The sequence below is a fragment of the Monodelphis domestica genome, chromosome 2 (assembly GCF_027887165.1).
Source record: "Monodelphis domestica isolate mMonDom1 chromosome 2, mMonDom1.pri, whole genome shotgun sequence".
NCBI classification, from domain to species: Eukaryota; Metazoa; Chordata; class Mammalia; order Didelphimorphia; family Didelphidae; genus Monodelphis; species Monodelphis domestica.
The window spans coordinates 78863140-78881963 of NC_077228.1; the positions used below are offsets into that span (position 1 = coordinate 78863140).

The window sequence follows — 18824 nt, forward strand, 5'->3', positions numbered from 1 at the left end:
TGACTGATTACCCAGAAGAGAACCTCAGCCAAGTAACAACCTCCTGTAGTCAAGCAGTCTGGCTGAAGTTGAACCAAGAGCTGTCTTCTCAATAATGCTATCCATCTGGAGAAGCCAGCCCTATGGAATCTTCAGTCTTGTCCAAAGCTCTGAGAATGGTGTCTGTACCCCTTAATCTCTTTCTCCCTCTAACTGATCACTGTGGTTTTGTTTTCCAAAATTCAGTCAAACAAATAGAGCTGTCCAACAACGGAATAGGCTGCCTCAGTAGTGAGCTCCCATTCATTAGGAGCATTTAAAAAGAATGTGGATGGCCATCTGTCAAGGAAACTGGAAAAGGGGTTTCCCACTGTTTGGGAGGTTGGGCTAAATGACCTCAAAGATCCTTTTCAAGTATATTATTCTGATTATAGAATTAGAATTCTCTTAAACTATTAAATATGGAACTGATTACATCAGGACTTATTGGCTGGAATGAAAAGATGCAAGCTTTTGTATATTTTTTGTCCTTTCTGTGAATAAATGCTATATTATCTAAAATTCAGAACTATTATAAAAGATGTTTTGTTTGTTTTTCTTCTTTCCTTTTTTCATTTCCTTCCTCCCTTCTCTTTGTTTCTTTCTCTTCCTCCCTCCCTTCCTTTCTCAAGTTTTGTGTTATTCTCTTCCTTTCTTTTCCCTCTCTCTTCTTTTCTCTTTCATTCTCTCTTCCTTCCTCAGCCTTTATAAATGTTAATTACTATCAGATCAATTTCTAATACTTCCTATTGAAATAAGGGGATTTGGAGGAAGGAAAGGTTTTAAGGAAGGGATCACACAGTTATTAAACAGTTTTATTAACAAAAAGGCAAGGGAATGACAGGGGATGAGGGACCAACTTACTTTTACCCACCCAGATATTAATTTACTAAGATTTCTAATCTAACTTAATCTGACTACTAAAAGGCATAGTTAAAATAGAGAGGGATTTGGTAAATGAAGGCCAATCCAGGACCCGAGGGATTCTCATAAGAGTCCTCCTTTGGTCCAGAGAAAGATGTCAGCACCTCCAGAATAAATCCAGTTTCTCTTTGTAGTGTGAACAGCAGGAAGCAGGCAGGTACCTCAAGACAGCCACAGAGAGGGAACTGAAAGGTTTTTCCTTGGTCCACCCAAGGAATACCAAAAACAGCTACCCTCTCAGTATCTTGAGAGCAGAAAGCAGGACACAGCTTCTGTCTCCTCAGGAGTCCAGTACCAACTGTTACTGCTTTTTTTTAGTTATTCTCTCTTCCTGTCCATTCCCAGGTCCTTGGTGTTACAAATGGAATGTTTGGTCTTGCATTTTCCAAACTCCTTTCTACTCTATCCTACTTGATTCTATCAGACAATAACACCAATTTCATCCTCCATAGAGACTTTTCCTCAGAACTTGAAAGACATCATTGGTATTTCTTTGTATTTAGTTGACCATTGACCTCTCAACCTATGACAAAATTTGGTTGCTTGGACCTATATATGATAGCATTTTCTGTCACCTAGACACCCAAGTCTGGCACTATAGAAACCATATGAATGAAAAAGACAAAGAGTCCTCATGATACGAATTAAAGAGAGAAAAAAGACATGCTTTGGGAAATAAAAATCATAGCAAGTTGCAGTCTTCAAGGATGCCAGTATTCTGGACTAAGACATGCTTCTGGAAAGCAGTGAATTTAAAAAAAAATTCAATTTTGATGAAAAGTCCAGGGATTCTTACCTGATAAATCAGGATCCAGTACAGTTATCTATTCCTTGGTTAAAGCCCTAATCCCAAGACCTGTGGCTTCTCATTTTGGAATCTTAACTAGGAGAAGTGACTTCAGTAACTGCTGTGCTAAAGTGGGCAATCAATTACAATGAGTCTTCAACAGCAACTACTGGTGGCAAATCTTCTCAACAATTATTTACTCATACTCCTCCACCTCTAATAAGGAAAGTTCAGGGACCTAACATGACTATTAAAGGCATTCAGGGTGGGAATACAGGAAGAGTATACTAATTAAGGATATGAGCAAGCCAATGAAAGCCTTAATATAATCAAGAAATAATATGGAGAAAAGAATCCCAAGATAAAACTCCAGTAAATGATTATAATTTTGCAATAACTTCAGAAAAAAAAAGATGAAATGGCCACAAAGACTAGGTGAAAGGCCTAAAAAAAGGAATCAAAGGAAGAAATAAGGAGCTGAGTAGATAACCTAGCACATAAACTGGAAAATCTAGCAAAGTACTAAATATTCTGAGAAAAATAAAGGCAATAGCACTGAACTATTCAGTGATACAACAAAAATAGTGGAGCAAGTCAAAAGATATTAGATGAATATGTGAATTACTGATGTCAAAAACAATTGACCTGGAATACAGGGGATAGAGATATAAACCAAGAGTTAAAACAAATTAATTCACAAGTAATTACTATAATTTGAGAAATTTTACAAGAAAAAAATGCTCAGAGATTAGAAGTCTTTTGTCTAATATTTCTGAGGGTTGTTGCCATCTCTTTGTCATCTTTCCATTAACAAAGTTTCTTTTTCCTTCCACAAACTTTTGGAATATTGATCTTGTTAACAAAAAACATGAGATGCAGACAGAAGCAATAAATGAAAAGAAAATTAGGAAAAGAGCCTTAATGATAGTAAGAATTAATGTTTTCTTTATAAATCACCTGAAATAGGCCCAAAGTAGCTTGGCATAGGACAAAGAAGTCCTATACAGAAGACTCAAAACCTGAATTCAAGTCCTAACTTGAACACTCCATGACCCTTTGTTCTCTCTTTTGTAAAGGGGTAATAATAACATTTGCACTAAGTACCTCGTAGGTTTATTATGAAGAAAACACTTTGTAACTTTTGTCAATGTATAACTACAAACAAGTATTATTAAGAAAATCACATGCAAATTGTATGCTTATTCATGTCCAATGTTTTAACCATCTGGATGTGACATTTGGTAAAGTCCAAGTGGAAATCAGTGATCTAGGTTTGAGGAGATATGAAAAGAAAATTACAAAGATGGATTGGAGGAGAGTCAATACAGCATAGATGATAGTGAGTCAAAGGAGTAAGAAACAGAATAAGAAATTCTAAGCCGTAGACATATGCCCGTGACATTATAGACAATACTCTCTCCTGGCTAATTAGATTTAGCAGTTTGGTCAGAGCATTTCAATTTTTGTTTACCGTTTGTCTCTTTTGATGCCCCTTCCCCATTCTCACCTTCCTCTATTCCCTTGTTAGCCATTCTTATTCCTTCCCCCAGTATTGTCTAGCTTACCACCTCCAAGCCCCTTGTGGGCCAAGTAGTAGTTTTGTTTTGATTTTTTTTTTTTTTGCAAAATAAGGTTCAGAACAAATTCTTAAAGCAGTTGTCAGTGGGAGTCATTTGAGCAAAATAGCTGGGGGCAGAAATTGTTCTTCAATTACACATTCTAAAAAGTGTTAGGGTGAAAACATGCTTCATTTAGCAGACTTCAGAAAAACTGAAAGCATACTTAATGTATGTCACATTGGCAACAGAATGGTCTTCATTAAGTGGGAAACTAAGGCAGAGAACAAGAAAGTTTCTTTCTGTGCAGACATGGACCTTTGTTGAACCTGGAGATATAATTTGGAAAAATCAAACAGTCCAGGGGCTTCTACAGGCCCCCTTTCAAAATGAGACACTGTTGTACTTACTTATCCTAAGCATCAACTTCTAAACATATTGACTTCTCCCCTGACAATCTCTGTATGAGAGAACTCAGTGTTCTAGCCTGTCAAAATATTTTTGAATTTGGACCCTGTCATCTAGTCAATAAGCTACTCCTCTCAGTATTGCATTATTTGTCAGTCTGATGAGTATCCTATGTATGCTTTTATCCAAGTCAAAGACCAGAATATTAAAAAAGTTCATAATCTACTTGAGATTCAGATGCCCATCCACTAGATACTGCTGACCAAGTTAGCATAGAGCCTTGAATGTCTACATCATCATTTTGGTGTAATTCAGTTGTTTAGTCACATTCAATTCTTCGTCACCCCCATGGACCATATTATGTCAATTCTATGCCATTTTCTTCTCCCTTGGAATAAGGCAGAGGTTAAGTGACTTGCCCAGGGTCCTACAGCTAGTCACTGAGCTAGGTTTGAACCAAGTTCTTCCTGACTCTAGACCCAGCACTACAATGAGCCCCCAGCAGCTTCATACGGTTAGTTAGTAAATTCCAAATCCCTCTATCTATACTAGCTTTTAGTCCATCTCTCTCCAATTTGTCCATGGGGAAAGTAGGAGAGCTTTTCTCATATTCTTCACCAAGAATCTACATATTATATTGCTATCATTCCTCTGACCCATTACACTAGTAATGGTGTTTAAAAAAAAATTACTTTAACATCATATGATCCATTCTTGTTAAAGTCAGGCTGGATCTCTCTGTTCAGCTCTTTTTCAACCTAAATGTTCAATAACCATCATTTTGGTAATATGTTGTAGAATGAATCAACATCAATCTTACTGGCTCACAGTTTTCAGAATCTGTCCATTTTTCTGAACATCCCTGTCACATATCTCTCTAGACCTACAGGGCACTTTTAGTTTGCCATGATCTTTTCAAAGACAGGGGTCAGTACCCATATGTACCAGTTCTCTTAGTACCTTAGCATCTAATTTATTGAGGTCAGCTATGTGGCACAGTGGATAGAGTGCCAAACCTGGAGTCAGGAAGACTCATCTTTGTGAGCTCAAATCTGGCTTCAGTCACTTGCTACCTGTATGACCCTGGAGAAGTCACTTAACCTTTAACTCAGTTCCTTGTCTATAAAATGAGCTGGAGAAAGAAAGAGCAAACTACTCCCATACCTTTACAAGAAAACCCCAAATGGGGTAACAAAGAGTTGGACATAACTGAAAAATGACTGAACAGAATTTTATCAGGGTCAAATAACTTGAACTTGTCAAGGTCAGTTTGACACTGTAACAATCTGTTTACTTGTCTTGGGAAATTGACTTGCTATTTACCATTTTTGCTCTGTTTTCAATTCAAAGATCATTCTCCTTCACATATAAAACAGAAGCAAAATGTCAGTTGTATGTCTCTGTCTTCTCTCTAATGTACATCATTGTGCCACCCAACCTTAGCTATAGCACTATCCCCTCTTTAATGATTCTCTTTTCTCCCGTACAGCTTAAAAATATAAAATGCAAAAGTTATGGTTTCATTACTCATGCTTTCCTCACCGGCCTAAATTCATTGCAAGCTATACCCCTCCTGACTATTTTGACATGATTATGACACGTTTTTTATTTATTGTTACATGCCCTTTAAACTTAAAATGTTTGGTGACTTTTCTATGTGGTTACATGGTCGCTTTACATCATTTCTCAACTCTTCTTCCCCCTATGAATTGGTTTTCATTGTATCCAAAATTTTATTCTTGGGAGCCTTCTATCTCTCTAGATTGAACTGCCCTGTTTGACATCAGAGCATGGGATCCTTTGAACCTAGTATGTGAGAACCCTTTGCCACATGTTCCACATGTCAGATTATTTCCTCTCTTCTATCACTTTCCTATTCTCCATCTCTACAGAGTGGTCATAGTCGCCCTTCCTTATCATCCCCATCCCAACAACAAAATCTGCCAGTGAAATTTTACAGTTGAGCTGGGACAATACAAATGGAATTATCAGTGAGGAGAGTGAAAGTCTCCATTGACATTAAAGATTGCTAACAACCTGTAATTCAAATGCCCTGGAAAAGCTTCTAATTTATTTTATTTTTAAGGGGTATTATTAGTTACCATATAGATAGATAGATAGATACATACATACATACCATAACAGAATACATAGGATTTATTATAAATTATAATAATTAGGCTTATCCAAGAGAAACAAATTCTCACATTAATTATGTCTATAAATCTGTCTCATTCTTTATTTTTGTCTCTCTCACACTCCAACAACTCCCCACAAAGGCAGGTAGTAATGTATAATAAAATAGGTAATGGTCAATTTTATTATTATTTGGGTCCACATGGAGTGAAATACAAAGAATAAGAAAAAATCCATTGTTTTCCCTTTTTTGCCAGAGTTACCTATATGTGTCATCTTTTTCTATCTTTTGAGCTCTAGTGCTTAACCCTTAGGGAATTTGGTGTAGGAGGGGACATTGTACAGATGAGAAAATCGAGGCTCAGCTAAATTAAGTGACTTTCTCAAAGACTGCCAGCTATTTAGTCTATACAGATAGATAGATAGATAGATAGATAGATAGATAGATAGATAGATAGATAGATAGATAGATAGATAGATAGATAGATAGATGGATGGATGGATAGATAGATAGATAGATAGATGGATGGATGGATGGATGGATGGATAGATAGATAGATAGATAGATAGATAGATAGATAGATAGATAGATATGGATACATATAGATATTGATATCTATATATTTTTCATGAGGGCTATAGGTCAAGAATTACCTAGATCCCAAAGATTTAACTCACTCCAAGCATAGCAGTAATCAGAAAAGATATCCGATATGCCTCACCAGTCAAGTTTCCCAAAAATTCTAGAATAAGGACTCACATGAGACATATAGCATGCCTCCATTAAGTTTAATTGCTATATATAAACACCTGAATGTTCCCCACCAGGACTGAAGATAAGAGGAGGATTGTTGGTCTCCCCCACATTCTCTTCATGTGGCAATTTCTAGGCTGATCTGTTGGGTATATCACAAATTATAATGATTCTTAATGTTTTCTGTTACTTCTTTCCCTGTCTTGAATTCCTCAGGTCTTTGGAAATATAAAATTAGATGAAGAGAGTCACATTAATCGACACAACAACTTCCGCAGTTTTTTTGGGTCCCTGATGCTGCTCTTCAGGTACCAGATCCATTCACTTATTAATAAATGGTATCCATGATGGAGGTAGGTAGATTCAAGTCTGTCTGATGCTTCCATCTTTCTTTTGTTTTCTTTTGTTCCCTTCTAATTTTTCCCTAACCCTTGCTTCTTCCTGTTGGCCTGTCTTTTGTTTAGAGGTCCTATTTCAGAATAAGAGAAGAGTTTCTCTCACCTTCAATACAGGGGAAATTGGGAGGGAGAAAGGGAGCAGCTGCTTTAGTAAGCAGCCAAACAAGCCACTTAAGCTCAGTAATATGATAACCATATTTTTCAGATATTTCATATGTGAAACACAAGTTGAGATATTCTCTTAAAAAGGAAATCCTTTTGCAAAATTTATTTAAAATATACCTTTCTTCTTAAGATTGGGAATGTCTTAGAATGTCAAGGATATACGTATGGACACAATATTCAGTAGTCTTTTCTTAAAAGTAAGGATAAAGGTGTGCTAGCATCTCTTGAGGAGAGAAAGAAAAGTTAAAGGGAAGCCAATACTCCAAAATCCAGATCTGTGTATTTACTGAACCTTTGCATGGCCAGATTGCTGATCAGAGTCCAACCTATAGAAGGGGGGGGGTCTTTCAAAACCCTATCATCAGTCAGGGGGAGCCATACCAAATAGATATAACCCAAAGAAAGACAGAAGCAGAGTTAGGAGGGGGTAGGGCAAAAAGGAAAATATAAGGATTACTGTGAGTGTCCCAGATAGATTTCCCCAATCCTGACTTTCTTCTTATGGAAAGCACTAGAGGAATTCTAAGCATGGAGATCTCTATCTGGGAAGTATGAGGGAAAGGGACAGTGAGGAGGAAAAGGAATGGGATAAGATGCACTGATTATTGTTAACAAGTATGTCTTTTGATCCCAGGAGTGCCACAGGTGAGGCGTGGCAGGAAATTATGTTATCATGTCTGGGAGAGAAAGGCTGTGAGCCGGACACCACTGCACCCTCAGGGCAGAATGAGAATGAACGATGTGGCACTGATCTGGCCTACTTTTACTTTGTTTCTTTCATCTTCTTCTGCTCCTTTTTGGTGAGCATCTTTCATCCTTTTTAATCTGTTGTTATTCCCAACCCTCTCCTCTTCCTCCTTCAGGTGTCTCAATTGGTAAGTAAGTCTCAGAATACTTGTTCTCTCTCTTCTGAAGAGTTGATTTCTTTGGAAAATGGTGCTCTTTAAATCCAAGATGGTGGTACCTTGAAGAAATTATAGAGTGGTACACATAAACAGATATGGCTTTCCTGTGGTTTATGTTATCCAGAATAAAGGGCCGTCTTGGTGAATGGAAGTTAATAGTTTATGTAGTAAAAAACATAAAATGTTTGGTGAGAAATGTTATATATAGTGTTATCCCAAGCAATAGGTGCTCATTTGTTTCTTTGAGTGATAGACTATTTCAAGAATAGAATATTTTAAGAATCCTAGAAAATTAAACAATTGGATGATCCTGACCATTTTGTCAATAAGATAAGACAGCTTATGGGACTGGCTTTACAGAAATAAGATTGTTTGAAAAAAAAAAAAAGACTGTCTTGGAAGATGGTTGACCCCTATGTTATTTGTGTATCATAAACTTCAGCTTTATTCATTGTATTATTGATAGTGCCCCAGATGATAAAAGAAAGCAATTAATGAGAAAGGTGCTATTTATACAAAAATATTTATAAAACTGCACTTTCTGTGATGGCAAAGAATTGGAAACTAAAGGGATGTCCCTCAATTGGGGAATGACTGAACAAATCATGGTATATTAATGATGAAATACTATGGTGCTATAAGGAATGATGAACAGGTTGATTTCAGAAAAAGCTGGAAAGACCTATGTGAACTGATGCAGAGCAAAATAAGCAGAACCAGGAGAACATCGTACACAGTAACTGGAATATTGTGGAATGATCAAATGTAATAGGCTTCTACTAAGCAATGCAATGTTCTAGGACAATCCTGAGGGACTTATGAAAAAAGAATGCTATCCATATCCAGAGAAAGAACTGTTGGGATAGAAATGCAGATGAAAACATATGATTTATCACTTGCTTATTTGGGTATATGATTTGGGGTTTCATTTTTATAAGATTATTCACAATGAATGATAAAGAAATATGTTTTTCGTGATAATACAGGTAAAACCCCCTCAAAAAATAAAATAAAAAAAGAAAGCAACAACTCACAAGAACTAAAATATCCCACCTTTTTTATACATTGTGTACATGGAGGAAACAAAGTACAGTAGAAAGCACACTAACCTGAAACTATTGTTTTGACCCTTCTCTAGCTCATTTTACAGATGCAGAAAGTGAAGCAAACAGGGTAACATGACTTGCCCAGGGCTATACAGCTAGTAAGTGTCAAAGGCCAGATATAAATTCAGGAAATTGAGTTTTCTTGACTTCAGGCCTGTCACTTTAACCATATCACCCAGTTTGCCCATTATAAAATGGAAAGTTTGGTAATTGTGAACAAGGGGAGACCAGAAACAAGGAAATTTGAACTTTGAAGAAATGCATCAGAAGAGGAGCAAATGGAACCACACAAGACCTAGGGGGATGGGATGGAATTCCATCCAGGCACAAAAGCAGTTGGAGGAAAAGATCCAAGGTTCTTCTTATCTGGGATTCTTTGGAGCTGGGTAGGAGAACTATAAATCTCCAAATCCTTTGCTTGAACAGAAGATCTCAGTTCTCAACTGGAGCCAATCTTTGGGATAAAGACTCTCTTTTTCCCTTAGGGGAACCCAGAGCTTATTCCTGGAAAGATTTCCTTGGTCAAAACCTCAAAAGCTATATAGGAAAGAAATCATAGGGACTTCCTCTTCCCTCTGCCCCTTTCCTTATTCTTTCAACAACTTTATACCCAAATAAATTAGATATCTTGATTTATACTAAAACTTGAATCAGAGTCTATGTGTTAGGAGGGGAACTTCAAATCCATCAGTTAAGAAAGAGGCTGAAAAGGAAACAAACTTACCCTTTTTTCTAGACTAACTGACTCCACTGATAACAGCTCAGCTTAGAGAAAGAGGGAGGAAATGTCATGTAGTATTCCAACAGCTGTACATTGATTCCTTCCTTTTTCAAAATCCTCCTCACTATTACAATTTGGCACCCCAGATGGGACTTAATCAACCCAAGCTTATGGCCCACACTTACTGGGAATTCCTCGTTCATGGGGAATAATTGCAGTCCCCAATCCCCATCACAAATGGGGTTCAATGGGTTACCCATGCCTGCCGGTGTAGGGTAGGCAAATGCTGAACCAGTTAGTGTAGCACCCATGCAGCCCCGGACATCTAAGGGCATCACAGACCTATTATTGCTTAATCTCTGGTGTCTGAACACCACTTATCCCTGTAAGAAGTTGGGGAACTGACCATTCAGGGGTCACGTAACTAGTTAGCATGCCAAAGTCTCAGTCATTATTGGAATTAACCAGACAAATCACTCCACCAACTAAGAACGGCCATGTACCACCACCCACAGATTTGAGAAAGAGCTATCAATCTGTCAATCCTTTCTGTGTCCAGGCTGGGTGAGGTTTCCTGTGTTATTTTGCTCTTTCCATGGAGTTATGAAATAGGGGGAGGACAGGATGCCTGCTACTCTATACTTCACTGAGAAAATATGGAGAAAATAAAATGGAAAAAGTATGAAGATGATTTGATTTTTTTTTTTTGTCAGAGCAATACTGCAAAATCTCTGTTAAAGCTATAAGGAAACATACTAGAAAAAGGACTGGAAATCTCAATTCTGTGCTCCAACATTTACCAGATTTAAAGAGATATGCAGATTACTTAATCTCTCTCAGTCCTGACTTCCTATTCTATAAAACAAAGATAATAATATATGTTTGTATTTACTGATTGTATTTACTCATGTTTGTCGACTTGATGAATATTAAAAATATTTCCAAAAATGAGGCTATTTTGTAATGCCTACTTCACAAGATAATTGAGAAGAAATATATTTGTAAATCTTAAAGCAGCCTGTACTGTGAGTTAGTACTAGCAGCATTTTTAAAATTGACTATATATAAAACTGTTATTACTCCATGTTTTTATTTTTGGTTTCAGGAATAAAGTGACCATGAAAGAAATCTGTGCATGAGGGAAAAAAAGACAAAACTTTAATTTAGGTGGTGATCTTGGGGCAGCTCAGTGATGGAGTTGATAGAGCTCTGGGCTTGGAATTTTGAAGACTCATCTTCATGAGTTCAAATCCAACCCCAGACACTTATTAACTAGTTGACTCTAGGCAAATCATTTCACCTTATTTGCTTCAGTTTCCTCATCTATATATTGAGCTGGAGAGGGAAATGGAAAACCACTCTAGTATCTTTGCCAAGAAAAACCCTAATTGGGGCCATATGGATTCAGATACAACAAGGTGACCTTAACTGGAAACTAGACAAGCAAACTGAACCAAAGTAACAAGGTACCTGAAGGGCGGAGGGGTGGGGGGGCTGAAGGCACCATGTTCCAGGCAGACCATTGCTACCACTTTGACTATCCCCTCTATGCCCTACACAAGTGGAGACAGTATAAGTCCCAATACCCATAAATCCCAGTAATAATAGCACCCCAAAGTTCAGCTGACCTGCTTCTAGTCTAGCCTCTTCATCAAGGAAGGCAATCCTGGGGAAACTTGCCTAAATAAGAACATCCTCAGGTGCTGCAGCTCCTGTCTTCTCAATAGCCATGGCTTCTGAAGCCCAGAAAAAGAAAGTTCTCATCTCCAAAGACCTTGACATTGTTATATATAAGGAGAATATATGATATTACCACTGGAAATGATGTGAAGGTGGGTCATACAATAGATGGTGTTGGACTTAAGGCCAGGAAAACCAGGTGCCTTCTGTCTCTCCCTCCAGGTAGCTTGTTACTTTGGCTAGATTGGCTTGCCTAGCTTCCAGTTGTCACTTTGTTGTGTCTGACTCTTTATGGCCCCATTTTGGGTTTTTCTTGGCAAAGATACTGGTGTGGTTTGCCATTCACCTCCCCTCATGCACTCCCAGCTGCTGTTTTTCTGTCCTCCACTACTATGGCAATTAATTAAATAGATGTGATTGTAGAACCTTTTTCAATAACAAAGTGTCAATGAAATGTGAAAATAATAATGTCCATATGATGATAGTCATGGTACAAATAATGAAGACACTTAAAATTCCACATATTAGCAATGGAAATTATGGCATTGAGAATTATTTGGACCTTTTGTCTTTCCATCTTTTTTCTTCTCCCTTCTCTTACTCCCTATTTCCTTCTTGCCCTCCAGATGCTTAATTTGTTTGTGGCTGTTATCATGGACAACTTTGAGTACCTGACACGGGACTCATCTATCCTTGGGCCTCATCATTTGGATGAATTTGTCCGAGTCTGGGCAGAGTATGATCGAGCTGCGTGGTACGTACACCTTGCCTTTACCTCCTTGGCTTCCAATGGGGCCCAGGTTGGAGCCCACTGTTTGGTCAGCCCAGAAATACTCAGGAAAGAGGATGGAATTAAAGCTTTTCTCAAATGTGTGCCTGTCACAAGAGGAAAGAAGGCATTCATTTTGAACTTCTGAAGGTCAACAGCTACCTTGGAAACCTAGATCAGGCCAGTTTCAAAATGTTTCTGCTTTGCCTCTTCTTTCCCTCTGTGACAGGTCTTTGTCAGTTGAACCTTCTAGCAAATGACTCAAGCATTCTCCCTCCCTCCTCTCCTCCAATGAGTCATTAGTTAACATGTTCTGAATGATCCGAGATACTGATATGAGCTTTCGAGAAGAATCAGACACCTGATTACTATGATCAGGGGCTGTAGGGAGTTGTCTCCTGCCCCACAACTTCCCAAAGCTTTTGGCTTTGAGATAACTCATGAATTATGCAGAGAATAGGCAAATTTGTTTTCTAGTTATTCCCAGAAATATTAATTGATAAGAATGGATCTGAGGGATTTACCCTCATCAACTACTTCCTCTTTCCCAGGGACAAAAGCTAACTGCTTTTTGTTTTGTCTCCTGGCAGAACCTTCATAGGGATATTTTCCCTTAACCTTTAATTGCCAGTAGACCAATGTCTTACACTACAGAATGGGATGCAACAGGACAGTGTTGTTATCCTTAGTGTTAGGGATGATAATAGTGTTCTCACGGGTTTTTAAGCTTACAGTTGTTTACATTTGATGTCACTGTCCAAATCTTTATCTATCTTGATCCCTGTTCTTTGATACTAGTAGTGCTACAAAGCATTGCTATATATCATAGGAAAGGGCCACGTTGCTTCCACCTAGGACTCTCCTTTGGAGTTTATTTCAACTCAGCAGAATTCTTCCTCCTTAGATTCTAATCATTAATGATTTGGGCTACAGAATCCTCTAATGTCATGCCTATCACAATGGTGAAATCTTCCTTTCTCTCTGGGGTTACTCTATGATAGATGAATGACTTTCTCAGGGACTAAGGACATTCATTAAGCCTGAAGCATACCTGGAACGGTCCCTTAGGTTGTCTTTCCTTGATTGGATGGTGAACCCATCATGATTATAAAGTAAAGAAAATGGAAGAAAGGAGGGAAGCTCAAGGAGTGAAAAGAAGGGAATGTCACCTATCATGCTAGAGAGAAGAGGATAAAGGATCTCAGTACCACAATTTAATCTTTCCCCATTCTTTACATGAAGAAGGACCATGTAAATATCAAATTTGTTCCAGTTGTCTTCCAGGTTTGGAAATCTCATCCTCTGGTTCTTTTTAAAAATCATCTTTGGATTCAAAGGCTACATGCAGTTTGAATGTTCTTTCCTCCTCACTCCAACCACCGGGAAAAGAAGAAACCATGGAAACAAATTGAGATGAACCTGCAGGTGTTTTTGGAAAGATCAGGAAGAAGGACCTCTCTATGTCTATCCTAAAATCCAGGATATAACTTTAAATATTCCTGTTATCATCATAGAGTCTTCATTCTGAAGAGATGGTAGAGAAGTGATGCAACTGGAATTGGTCAGAATGAAGACAATCTCAAAGTCATCTTGGAAATCTAAGCCCAAAGGAAACACTATTTCCCCAAACTTCATAGACAGAAATCCTGCTGAGGTGAATTCTGAAGCAACTGTCTGAAAGGATAGGAGGAATCATCTGAAAAAGAAGAGAAAATTGAAAGGAAGAATCTACCATCAAGATTCTTTTCTGAATGTGGAATGAGGAAAAATGACAAGTATCCCTGGAGAATATGGAAAAGCTAAAACCATACAATAGGTGACCCCCAGAATGCTCTATGACCTACAAAGCTCTCTACATTCTTATTTAATCCTCCTTGAGGTAAGGAGGTAGTAGAATGGAGACCGTGTGATGTGGTGGTAGGAGTACTTGTTAGAGAGTAAAAAGAATGGTTCAATTCTTGGTTTTGATACTTAACTGTTTGGCAATTGGGTGAAACCTTTCAGCCTCAGTCTCCTTATCTGTAAAGTGGGGATAATAATACTTAATACAACCTACCTTAGGTTCAATTTGGGAAAATGTTCTACAAATTTTTTAAAAATTATGTAAATATGATATTACTATTATTTCCATTTTTCAGATAAAGAAATTGAGCCATAGGGAGATGAAGGGATTTGCCCAAGATCACACAACTAGTAAATGGAAAGACTGGGTTTATGGTTCCAGATCTTGTCCTTTTCCCATTATATAACAGCTGTTTTATTGGGTTTATAATTTCCAGAGAAAACTTCTGATGTAAATTGGATTCCACCCAGACTGGAAAGTTTTTCTGGCTGTCAGTTGGCATGACCGGTATTAAGACAGATATTTGTAGCCACTAAAAATACACAATTTGTATATTGTTCTGTCCTTTCCACAGGGAACTAAGATTCTCTAGTAGGTCCAGGTGAAGGTAGCCAAGAAAGGTCAAGATCTTCTTGGGACTCTAGAGTGTTCTTGTTGACTATCTGAAAGACAATAGAATTTATGAATATCTGAACATTATTCCCACTGAGATGGCTTGTGAAGCATGAAGTAAGGGAACTCTTTATATTTATTCAGAGAGGAGATTGTTCAATCAGAAATAAGGGGGAAAAACCTTTCACACAGATAACAAAGACTGTCTGTCTACAAGATGCTTCATGCCAGTTGTGTTCCCTCCTAATTAACCTAATGGGAAATTTGTCTCCCATAAGTCTTTAGAAAGATACTGATTCTCTCCTGGCTGCATCCAGCCCTTGACAAGCATATCTGAGTAACTGAATATAAAATGATGCCTAATAAAAACAAACAGAAGAGCATCCCATCTTCATATCAGCTTGACATATGTTCTTGGCAGCTGTCAAAGGCAATTGTTAACAATGAGCTGAAGTTCTTAGAGATCTGTCACAAATCAGAGTTGAGTTTATGCATCTGCCCAGGTTTGGTATTTTGCAATGCCTCGGTCAGTAGGATGACTCTTGTTGATACTAGATGGGTTTTGATCTGCCTAGGAGTTTGAGATTCCTCTAGTTTGACAAGCAAGTGGTTCTACTCATGTTTTGAGGGTGATTAGAATAATTTCTATAGGGCATAGGGCTTCTGGAGTCCAAAGAGAGGAGACAGTGACCTGTGGGGTACATTCTGGAATGGGCGCTGATCATATATCTCCTTCATAAATAAATGATCATTGCCTCACCTCCATTCTCTGAGTGTCCTATTAACCCCCCTGTGCTTTCTTTACAGCGGCAGGATCCTGTATAAGGATATGTACAAATTAGTACGGGTGATCTCGCCTCCTCTGGGCCTGGGAGAGAACTGCCCCTACAGGGTGGCCTGCAAGGTTTGCCTCCCAGTCCCTAGCCATGACCCGGTGACGGGACACAACATTTAACCCCTTCTTCTCCTCCTCTGCTCCACCACCACGGCGCCACACAAGTGACCCTCATGTTGCTTTCCTTTGAGTTTAAAGAGGTCCAAACCCTCCCAGAACCAGCAGCTGTTATCTTTGAAAGAGGGGCACAAGGAGAATATTTGGGGAGAATAGTAAGGGGTAAATGCTGAAAACATTTTAAACTTCTCTCTTTCTCCCAATCTCTCTCTCTCTTCCTCCTTCTCTCTCTTTCATTCTCTCTCTCCCTCCCTCACTCCTTCTCTTACTTCCTCCCTCTCTCCCTCCCTCTCTGTCTGTCTCTGTCTCTCCCCTCTGTCTTTCTCTCCCCCCTCCTCTTTCTTTCTGTCTCTGTCTCTATCTATGTTTCTATCTCTTCTCTTACCTCTTTCTCCCACATACAAACACTGCTCCACATAGTGTTAGATATGGCCAAAAGAACTCTTCCCTCATCTATAGCTTATAGAATTCACTACATCTCAGCACAGGACATTTGTATTTCCTGAACAGGGCACAGACAAATCCCCTATGTTCATCAGATTAGCATCCTGCCAAAAATTAAAGCCCATTCCAGATGACTTTTTTTCACTCTACCTAGCAATCCCTGAATAACTGAGCACATAACCTTTTGGCCTGAGGAGACCTCTAAAGGAGAAGTGGGCAAAAATCTCGTTACTTAAGATATAGTAGTCCATCTACGACACTAGATATGCCTCACTGGGATCACCAGGGTTATAAAATAAACCTAAATGATTATCGGTGAGGGACAATGAAAGCAGGTGGTCAGGGAAGGACATAGACCCCAGAGTTCAGCCAAGCAGAAATGGTGGTGACAATGGTGATTGGAATGTCCTTTTTAATTGCTCAATTTATCTGAGAAGGTCATAGCGGATGGCGTTGTTCTAGCTAAAGGTTCTACCAAATGGTTCTTTAAGAGGTTCCTTGCCTGAGATTCCTGACACATTACGTTGTGAAATGGCTGTGGGATCTGGGAATGTGGGCCTGAGCATTCTGTCTGGTCTGCCGAGTCACTGTCTGGGAGACCAAAATGAGAGCATTGCTGGGGTATGAGGCCTTCTCCTTGCAATCCTGCTCATCCTCACCAGTTCCCAATAACCCAATCACTTCCGCCTGCCTGGTAAGGAAAGTTCTCCAGAGTGCTGCAGGAAGGAGGGGATGGGGCTCCCTGAGGCATAGCCCAGCACTTGTAGAGGCAGCCAGAAGAAGGACGCAGGAGGAAGGAGCCAGGAAGGACACCGACTTGGGTGATGGGGAGGAGATGTCATGGGATGGGGACGCAGTGATTCCCACACTCAGAAGGCCAAACAGCTGCCTCTGCTGAGACTCTTTAAACTCCAACCTGGTGGAACCTGCGATCGCATGTGGGGGAGAGCTGGGGAGGGAAGCATGGCATGTGAGATGCTCTTCCTCCCCCCTCCCGGTTTTGTTTCTTCCATCTCCAGCATGCCATTGCACTGGTGCATGCTGGGGAAAAGCACTCCATACACCGAGCCAGGTGGAAGCAACTGGGCCAACTCCTTTGACAAGCAACCACAGCCCACCACCTTCTATGCAAGATGCTCTCTTCTGTTGCATAGACACCATAGAGGGAGAGATACACGATGTTCTGGCTATGGAATAAAGGGGCAAAGGTATATCCGGTATCCAGGCTGGTGGACACCATGGAGGTCCCTGATCTTAATGGGGCCAGCGATTCCCAGAGGAATCCTGGCTTCTACATTCTTCATCACCCATGGCTTGAGCACCGTCTATCCGGTTTATACCACTCGCACACAGCCCTGGGAAGTGAAAAAACAAACAAACAAACAAAAAAACCCAACGTTCTTTTTGAGGGAGTTGATCGGGCTGACATGGAGTGATGCTGAAACAAGAAGAGAAGCCGATTCCTGCTAAGATGGGGGGATGGGGGACAGAAGGCTCACACTGCTGTTCCCGGGTCTGTGTGGGGCGTGATATAAATCCACACCAGGATGGACTCACGTGTATGATTTGCCTTGATTAACAGGTTTCCTGTTCTTTTCCTGTTTGTCCATTTTTTTTTATTTTGTCTTTTTCTTCTCTTGTTTCCTGTATTATTATTTTGTTTGTTTGTTGCTCTCTGGGAATGCCTCTTTTCCTCTCCTCTCTCTCTGCATCCTTCTCCCCATTTCCTTTTCTTTCCCTCAACCCCTTCCAATCCCCCATCTCAATTTCCCACCCCTCCATGAGCAGTGGCCGCATCCATTACACTGAGATGTATGAAATGCTGACTCTCATGTCACCACCGCTAGGCCTCGGCAAGAGATGTCCCTCCAAAGTGGCGTATAAGGTAGATCAACCCTTCCTTCCTTCTGGGATAGAGATGAACAGGAAATGGGACCCAGTGGTGGGGAGGTCTGAAAATGGGGAGGCTCTTGGGATGGGGAGGTGGACGTGGAAACTAAAGGATAGAGAGATGAGAAGACTGAAGACATAGAAAGGCTCATGGAGAAATGATTTCTCTAGCCATTACAGGAAGGGTATGGACCTTTTATTTACAGTTCTTCATATATCTGTGTATACATGTGTGTGAGATGTCCTTTTAGTGAATGGCTAGAGAGGCAAGATTGAGGATGTGGCATATTACCATTTCAAGCAAGAAGAACCCAGAAGACTAATGGGATAGTAAAAAATGACAAGATGAAAATCTAGAGCAATATATCCCTTAGAACTGAAAGCAAGAGAGATTATCTTAAATTATCAAAGGAAACAAGTCAGTTCCTTGAAACAGGTCAGGGAGATATTTCACTCCTCTTTGCTAAGAAGTGGGAAGAAACTATTTCTTCCTCCTTCCCAAAAGGAAAGTATCTTATGCTTCATCATAGCATCAAGAATGCAACTTATCAAATTTCTTGGAAAGGAAGGAATGATGGGAAAATGCTGTGTTTCCTATAAGAATAAATTTCTAGAGTTCAAAGGGCTAGTTTATGAGGTGAATGGTCATTATCATCCTAAAATATCATTCCATACAGATGAAATTATGTCTAAAAGAATCATGAAATTCCTCATGGGCGGCTGAGGTAAATTGGAATTGATTTAACATCAGACTGC

General features: G+C 39.4%; 1 protein-coding gene across 1 annotated transcript in view; it reads left to right on the forward strand.

Annotated features, from left to right (window-relative positions):
• The window catches only part of CACNA1E (calcium voltage-gated channel subunit alpha1 E), a 667319-nt gene that overhangs the window by 621149 nt on the left and 27346 nt on the right, over nucleotides 1–18824 (forward strand). Inside the window, exons 38-41 of the mRNA XM_056815619.1 lie at nucleotides 6800–6891; nucleotides 7781–7946; nucleotides 12185–12312; nucleotides 17967–18063. Coding sequence (XP_056671597.1) covers nucleotides 6800–6891; nucleotides 7781–7946; nucleotides 12185–12312; nucleotides 17967–18063 — 483 coding nt within the window. The remainder of the gene's footprint in view (nucleotides 1–6799; nucleotides 6892–7780; nucleotides 7947–12184; nucleotides 12313–17966; nucleotides 18064–18824) is intronic.